The following is an 8,084-nucleotide window of genomic DNA, read 5'->3' as shown; positions in this document are numbered from 1 at the left end:
GAAGAACTTTTTATATTAAAAACAAACAAGCAAGCCCCGCCCAGATTTAAAAAGTAACTCAAAAGTAACATAACGCATTACTTTCCATAAAAAGTAACGAAGTAACGTAATTAGTTACTTTTTTAGAGAGTAACGCAACATTGTAATGCGTTACTTTTAAAAGTAACTTTCCCAACACTGGTTATGGTGTGTGTGTGTGTGTGTGTGTGTGTGAGTGAGTGAGTGAGTGAGTGTGTGTGTGTGTGTGAGTCAGTGAGTGAGTGAGTGAGTGAGTGAGTGAGTGAGTGTGTGTGTGCGTGATTTCCCACCTAAATTTCAAGTTTGTATTTTGTAGTTTTTGACTTTTTTCCCTTCCAAATTCTGAGTTCACGTCTTTCAAATTCATGACTTTTTTGTCCTCTAATTACTAAGTTAAACTTTGGAAATGTGTGACTTTTTTCCCACTAAATTCTAAACTTACACTTTGTAATTTTCCCACTTTTTCCCCTCAATTTTGTTTACATTCTACATTTATATCGGAAATTTGTGACTTTTTGCCCTCTAAATTATAAGTTAGCATCTTGTAGTTTTTGACTTTTTCCCCTCAAAATTCTGAGTTAAACTCTTGCAAATTTGTGACTTTTTCCCTCTAAATTATGTATCTACATCTTGTAGTTTTTTTATTTTATGTCCTCTAAATTCTTAGTTTATATCTTGCAGTTTTATGACTTTTTTTGTCCGTTAACTTCTGAGTTTACAACTTGTAGTTTTTCACTTTTCCCCCCTAAATTCTGAGTTTATATCTTAGAAATTGTTTACTTTTCCCTATAAATTCTACATTTATATCGGATATTTGTGACTTTTTGCCCTCTAAATTCTAAGTTTGCATCTTGTAGTTTTTGACTTTTTTTCCACTCAAAAGAGTTTACATCTTGCAAATTTATGAACTTTATCCTTCTAATTTTTATATTTATATCTTGGATTTTTTTAAAACTTGTTTTCCCTCTAATTCTGTAGTTTTTTACTTTTCTGCCCTCTAAATTCTGAGTTCACTTCTTGCAAATTTGTGACTTGTTTTGTCCTCTAATTAAATTTAGGAAATGTGTGACTTTTCCCCCACTACATTCTGAGTTTACACTTTGTAATTTTTCCACTTTTCCCCCTCAATTCTGTTTACATCTTTTAGTTTTTCACTTTTTTCCTCTAAATTCTGAGTTTACATCTTGCAAATTTGTGATTTTTTTTCCTTTAAATCTTTTTTAAAGGAAGTTTAAATCTTCAAAATTTGTAACTTTTTTCCATCTAAACTTTAAATTTGTATCTTGTAGTTTTTTTACTGTGTGTGTGTGTGTTTGGTCAGCGGGTGGAGGACACTCTTCAGAAGCTGGAAGCTGAGCTGGCTCTTCTGCTGAACGCTGATGAGGCCCCTGAGTGGAGCCCCCTGCTGGACAAACCACTCATCGGCATACTGGACGAGCCGCCGGTGTGTGTGAATCTCACAGACTGTCAAACCATAACATTATGATTTTTGCATGATTTCCATAACAACTAATCAGTGAATGCAACTGCCTCCAAACCCCTCACTGTCCACAGAAACATTGTGTTAATATGTTTCGTCTGGTTCAAAAGCTGTAATGACAATGTTTTCTAACCTTTTTTTTTCAGAAAAATAGGATTGTCTAGAAATTAAAATTAATTACTAAAATTAGTTAGTTAAACCTAGTTTAACTATTGTATACTACTGTATTTAGTCAGCACTTGTAGTACACTTGAGTGTACTAGTGTATGAAAGATGGTTCACGTGTACTACAAGTGCTGACTAAATACATTTTAAATACAGAGATAGTATGTTAAAAGCGCATTTTAGTTCATATTCACAGTGTCCCAAAATAGCACAGTTGAGTACACTTAGTTTATCTTTATAAGTACTAAAGAATCATTTTAGTATATTAAGTACAAAATTAGTGCGCGAGAATAGAGCACTTTAAGTACATGATGGAAGTGCACTCAGAGCTGAATGTTCTTGAGGTGTTTTATTTTCATTTTCTTTATGAAATAAATAATTTTATATTTTTTTCTCTTTTGATTTCAGGGTGAAATATGATCCTGGCGTTTCTTCATGAGATCGCACACAACAATAATGGGACGGAGCAGTTCATAAAGTTCTGGTCCTATAATAAGTCAAAACAGGTTTTTTTTAAAAGCTTTTCTTATTAAAATTACATCACTCATTCATACTACTTTACTGCGTGTCAGTATTCTCTTCTGGTGTTTGTTTGGAACTGTATTATAAATGATTTGAGGAGATGATCAATCACTGCATGCATGTGAATATACAAAAATAACATGTTTACAGTAGATACAGTGAACACTTTCTTTTACTGAATCCAGGAAACCTGTTGCTTTGTGTAAAGAAAAAAAACCTTAGGATTTAAACAGGTTTTAAGACACTATTATGAGGATCTAAGACATATTTTTCTCATGTTGTCATTCAGGGCTTCTGCATTATTGGAAACTACTAGTGAAAAAGTGAAAACTGCCTATTCTAAACTCACAAAAGAAATTGAAAAAATGTTACAAATATGCTGCACCGTAGAACTTTTACAAAAAGTGCCCGAATTAAATTTTTTAAAATGTTTTTCTCTTGCCCATTTCTTTGATTTCTCCAAATGACGAGTGTTACTGATTTGTGCTCAAGAAGTACTTTTTAGAAAGACGACAACAACAGCAAAGAGAGAATTTTGACTAGGAGAAAAATCAAACAATGACAAAAGAATGAAAAAAACCAAAACATTTTTGCTCTCATACTATCTTTTCTGTGAAGTTTGCGCTGATGTCATGTTAAAGAACAAACCGATTCAGAATCTAAAGCTGGAATGACTTTAGTGACTTTCTGGAGGATTTGTAGTGAAATGTGTCTTTCTTCTGTATGTTTGTGGCGTTCGTCAGCAGATGGTGTGAATCTGAGCAGATGGAAGGAGAACATGTTTATATAGAAACTGGAAACACAAACATCTTGCTGCTTCGCTGACATTTTCAACCTCACATGATACAGAGACAAACACACACACAACTTCAGTTTAACTCTTCAACAATCTGCGCATTAACACAAACACACTTCCCATCTAGCCATATACAGTATATATATATATTTAACATAACATTTTTGAAAATATATTTATAAAAATCTATCAACCAAAATATATTTGATTTGTTCAGAAATAAAGACGCACAAGAGCATATTGATACTTTATTTATACTTTAATGATCGTCAAAATCTATGGGTTGCCAAAATATTCAAGAGAATCTATGTATACGTACAGTATCATGCCATCCACATTACAATGAAAAACAAGGTTAAAGTCAGACGTCTGGTCTTCGCTGGAGTCTTCACACATCATGTGATGTGAAACCAGATTCAGCGTTCACACAGCAAACTGACTTCAGATTAAACATTCCAGGAGTTCACTTATTACAATAAATGCTTCTTTACAAATGTTACAGTGTTTCATGAATCGTCTATATTTAAACTCACTAATGTCAGCACATCCACATAAAACTGTGGAAAATACTGGGCTTTTCACTATGTACATGTTTACATGATGAAGCGGTGAGTTTACGGTAATGATTCGCTACACATGTGCCGACGTCATTTACTGAATTAATGCTACGCTAAACACACACACACACACACACACACACACACCTATAAATCAATCTTAATCTGGCGTCCTATAGAGATTCATAAGCAGCAGAGATGAAGGATCGGCGTCTCATCAAACCTTCACTGAGTTTAAGAGTCTAACAGTCAGAAAGGAGTTTGGCAACATGTGAGCGCAGGGCAGAAAGAGTTAAAGCAGCGACATACAGAGAGAAATATACTCGAGATATCATCATCATCATCATCATCATCATCATCGCTAATAGTGATGATGTGAGCCGAACACGTCTGTCCTTAAACAAGCCATAATGTGAGATTGTGGCTCATTTACACTACCAGTCAAAAATACCTTTGAAAGAAGTTCTTCTGCTCACCGAGGCTGAATTTATTTGATAAAAAATACAGTAAAATTCTGAAATATTATTACAGTTTAAAACAGCTGTTTTCTATGTGAGTATCTGTTAAACTGTAATTTATTTCTGTGATGCGCAGCTGTATTTTCAGCATCATTACTCCAGTCTTCAGTGTCACATGATCTTCAGAAATCATTCTAATATACTGATTTGCTGCTCAAATTTTTTTTAAATATTGATAATAATAAGAATAACAATGTTTGTTGAGCAGCAAATCAGCATATTAGAATGATTTCTGAAGATCATGTGACACTGAAGACTGCAGTAATGATGCTGAAAATACAGCTGCACATCACAGAAATACATTACAGTTTAACAGATATTCACACAGAAAACAGACATTTTAAACTGTAATAATATTTCACATTTTTACTGTATTTTTGATCAAATAAATGCAGCCTCGGTGAGCAGAAGAGACTTCTTTCAAAAATATAACAAAATCTGACCAGTAGTGTATATGCTGACAAATAATCAGTCGGACTCGTTTTCCTAAACTGTAAGTATTAAATCACGGTTCATGTAGAAACTAAAGACTACTGGATATTTACAGTGTTAAGTCGCTGGGGTATATTTGTAGCAATAGCCAACAATACATTGTATGGGTCAAAATGATAGATTTTTCTTTTAGGCCAAAAATCATTGGGATATTAAGTAAAGATCATGTTCCTTGAAGATATTTTGTAAATCTCCTACTTTAAATATATTAAAACTTAATTTTTGATTATTAATATGCATTGCTAAGAACTTCATTTGAACAACTTTAAAGATGATTTTCTCAATATTTAGATTTTTTTGCTCCCTCAGATTCCAGATTTTCAAATATTGTTCTATCCTAACAAACCATACATCAATGGAAAGCTTATTTATTCAGCTTTCAGATGATGCATACATCTCAATTTCCCTTATGACTGGTTTTGTGGTCACATATGTAAACATACAAACGCAATCGGTTTGTATTCAAGATGAAGATCTCCTCCGTCGTCTGGTGTGTTTCATGTGGTGTCGTCATACTCAAGCAAACAGTCTTACATTGTAGAATTGCCTCTAAAATCTCTATTTTACATCATGCTGAAGAGTTACGTTGCATAGAAGTTCAGATTTACTCTAGGAGCGGCGGAGACGAAAGAAGCCAGGGCTGGGATCTCGAGGGCTGTTAAAGGCGAGGTGAGCAGCTCCGAGACAGCAGGGGGCGCTAGCAGCTTCCCGGAGACGAGCAGACCGAGCCGCACATGCTCAGTTTGGAGGCCTCGGGTTCAGCCTCGGGTTCGGCCTCGGTCTCCTCGTCCTCCGTTCCTCCCTCGGCCTCGTCTCCGTCTGGATCGGCGTCTCCGTCTGCTGCCATACAGCCCTCCTCCTGCCGGCGCTTCAATCTGAACCAACAAGAGCAAGAGCTTCAGGAACACACGCATATAAAACACACACTCACACTGGACCAATCCACTGACACTGGGACCCTGGAGCACAAAACCAGTCAGTAGCACAGGTATATTTGTTTTGTATGGGTCAAAAATTATCCATTTTTCTTTTATGCCAAAAATCATTAGGATATTAAGTAAAGATCATGTTCCATGAAGATATTTTGTAAGTTTCCTACCGTAAATATATCAAAACTTAATGTTTGATTAGTAATATGCATTGCTAAGAACTTCATTTGAACAACTTTAAAGATGATTTTCTCAATATTTAGATTTTTTTGCACCCTCAGATTCCAGATTTTCAAATATTGTCCTATCCTAACAAACCATACATCAATGGAAAGCTTATTTATTCAGCTTTCATATGATGCATACATCTCAATTTTGAAAAATTGACCCTTACGACATTTGCATTTCAATGCATTCTTATGGAAGTTGAGCTTGGACTGAAGGATTGATGGTCAGAGAAATTAAGCATTCGAGTCATGGCAGGAAGATTGTGTTTATGAGTTGAGCACACATAAAAAATGCCAGATGCAAAGTATCGATGGTAAACTTGTTAAAATTAATGTTTTTTTTTTACATTTACACTAAAACTAAGTTGCATGTTCAAAATACACAGTACTGCACAATAAAACAATGCAAAAACACACACAATGCACAGTCTTTCTAAATCATTTTGTAGAATTAAAAAATTATTATTTTTGGGGTATTTTGTCATCTTGCTCCAAAAAAGTGATTTGAACGCACATGACGTCGTACAGTAAGTACGCCTTCCCTACTCGTAAACATGAACTTTGCAGGAAGACTTGCATGCACTAAAAGCAACGTGAGCATCCAAAAAATGCTTGACTTTATGCAAACGTCAATGAGTGCTTAAAAATATGCCGATCTCAGAAATTCTGAGTTTACATCTTGCAGTTCTGATTTGTTTTTGTTTGTTTTTTGTTACAAAACACAAAACAAAAAAATCTGTTTCTGCTGGATTTAGTGCATTAATAATAATAATAATGTTAACATATTACTACATTTAATTCTAGTTTTTGGACAGTTCCATTATGACAAAACTGGCTGGATTAAGGAAAGTATATTAAAATGAGACTATCTTTGGTCATTCAGAAGCTTGCATTTTACTTTCAACTGTAATCACGTATATATGATGAATATACTGAGTTTGCATTGAAATAAACATATTTTGTACGCATGGCGACAAAGATGGTGATGCACCTTTTCTGCATAAAATGTTTAATTTTTTTAATCTACAAATTGATGAATAAAGAGTGTGCATTGGGTGTGTGTTTTTCTTTTTTGATTTTATTTAATTCAGGAAGGTGCTGTAAATTGAATCATTATGCATTCTATCATAATTATACAATACTGTCGTATTTTGTATTTGCAACTTTTTTTGTACTGTGTAAAAAAATTAAATAATAAAAAAAGCAAATTAACACAGACTTTGCATTTGGCATGTTTTCTCACGGATGCCCCCAACTCACAAAATCTGGGCTTAAGGAAAATCCTGAGTCTCCCACTCATAATTAGGACTTTGTAGAGACATTCATGTGCATTTAACTCGTAAATGCAATATATCAGATATGCTTCATCATACCAGCATTAATGAAAGACACACCCCAAAGCAGAGGTGTTAGTGTTGCTGTCAGCAGAGGTTTGCGTCTGCAGTGTAAACGTGCCTTTAGAAGACTGATCACTAGTACTAGTGATCCTTGACTAAACAGCCCTGCAGATCATCAGGCGACAGATTCACGAATAACGAGGCAGTTATAAAAATAGCAACAGAAACGTAAATTACAGCAGATAGAGAGAGACAGAGGCTCGTGCAGTAATGCAGACGCTGGTCAATAATAAATGAGGTGATGATCTGGATATCAGGCCTCAGGAGAACAGAGAACAGAACTGTCTCACACACCGTCTCTATCAGACACGTGAACAGAGACAACTAACGAGCTACTAAAACATGCGCTGAACTCTTATAACACACACGTTTACTTAGATATCTAATGGAGACATTACACAGACTCAGGGTTTCTGCAGGTTTTATGATGGTTAATTTTAGAGTTTTTAAAGACCTTTTTAAGAGCAAGTAAAAAAAAAAAAAAAAAGGAAGGAACAAAATGAAAGGAAATAAATATTAGTGCCGTCAAACGATTAATCGCGATTAATCGCATCCAAAATAAAAGTTTTTGTTTACATAATATATGTGTGTGTGCTGTGTATATTTATTATGTATATATAAATACACACACATACAGTATATATTTTGAAAATATTTATTTATATGTATTTGGGTCAAAGACATTAAGATGTCCGCATCAAAAGAAATTGACAAAAGTGATTTTTTTGTGTCCATAGAAAGCACATTAAATGTAAGTAAAGTATCTATTTTTAAGATTTCAAATAAGTTTTTGGAGAATAAATTGTCAAAATTTGGTTGAAATAAGCACACACACATATATTATGTAAACAAAAACTTTATTGTGGAATACGATTAATCACGATTAATCGTTTGACAGCATTAAATATAATACATCAATATGTGCTCTAAATGTAAATGTCTAGGAAGCAGAAGAGTCAAATTGGAAAACTTCAAAGTAAAAA

General features: G+C 34.2%; 1 protein-coding gene across 1 annotated transcript in view; it reads right to left on the bottom strand.

Annotated features, from left to right (window-relative positions):
- Window positions 1-4,959: 4,959 nt before the first annotated feature.
- LOC107708193 (serine/threonine-protein kinase 32C-like) overlaps window positions 4,960-8,084 on the bottom strand; it is a 27,397-nt gene continuing 24,272 nt past the window's right edge. Inside the window, exon 9 of the mRNA XM_016512366.1 lies at window positions 4,960-5,423. Within this exon, the coding sequence (XP_016367852.1) occupies window positions 5,246-5,423 (178 nt within the window). The 3' untranslated portion in view covers window positions 4,960-5,245. The remainder of the gene's footprint in view (window positions 5,424-8,084) is intronic.

Source organism: Sinocyclocheilus rhinocerous, unplaced genomic scaffold, assembly GCF_001515625.1.
Source record: "Sinocyclocheilus rhinocerous isolate Xijiao unplaced genomic scaffold, SAMN03320098_v1.1 scaffold1377, whole genome shotgun sequence".
NCBI lineage: Eukaryota > Metazoa > Chordata > Actinopteri > Cypriniformes > Cyprinidae > Sinocyclocheilus > Sinocyclocheilus rhinocerous.
Note: the sequence above shows the minus strand (reverse complement) of the source record. Positions and strands in the feature narration are given on the sequence as shown.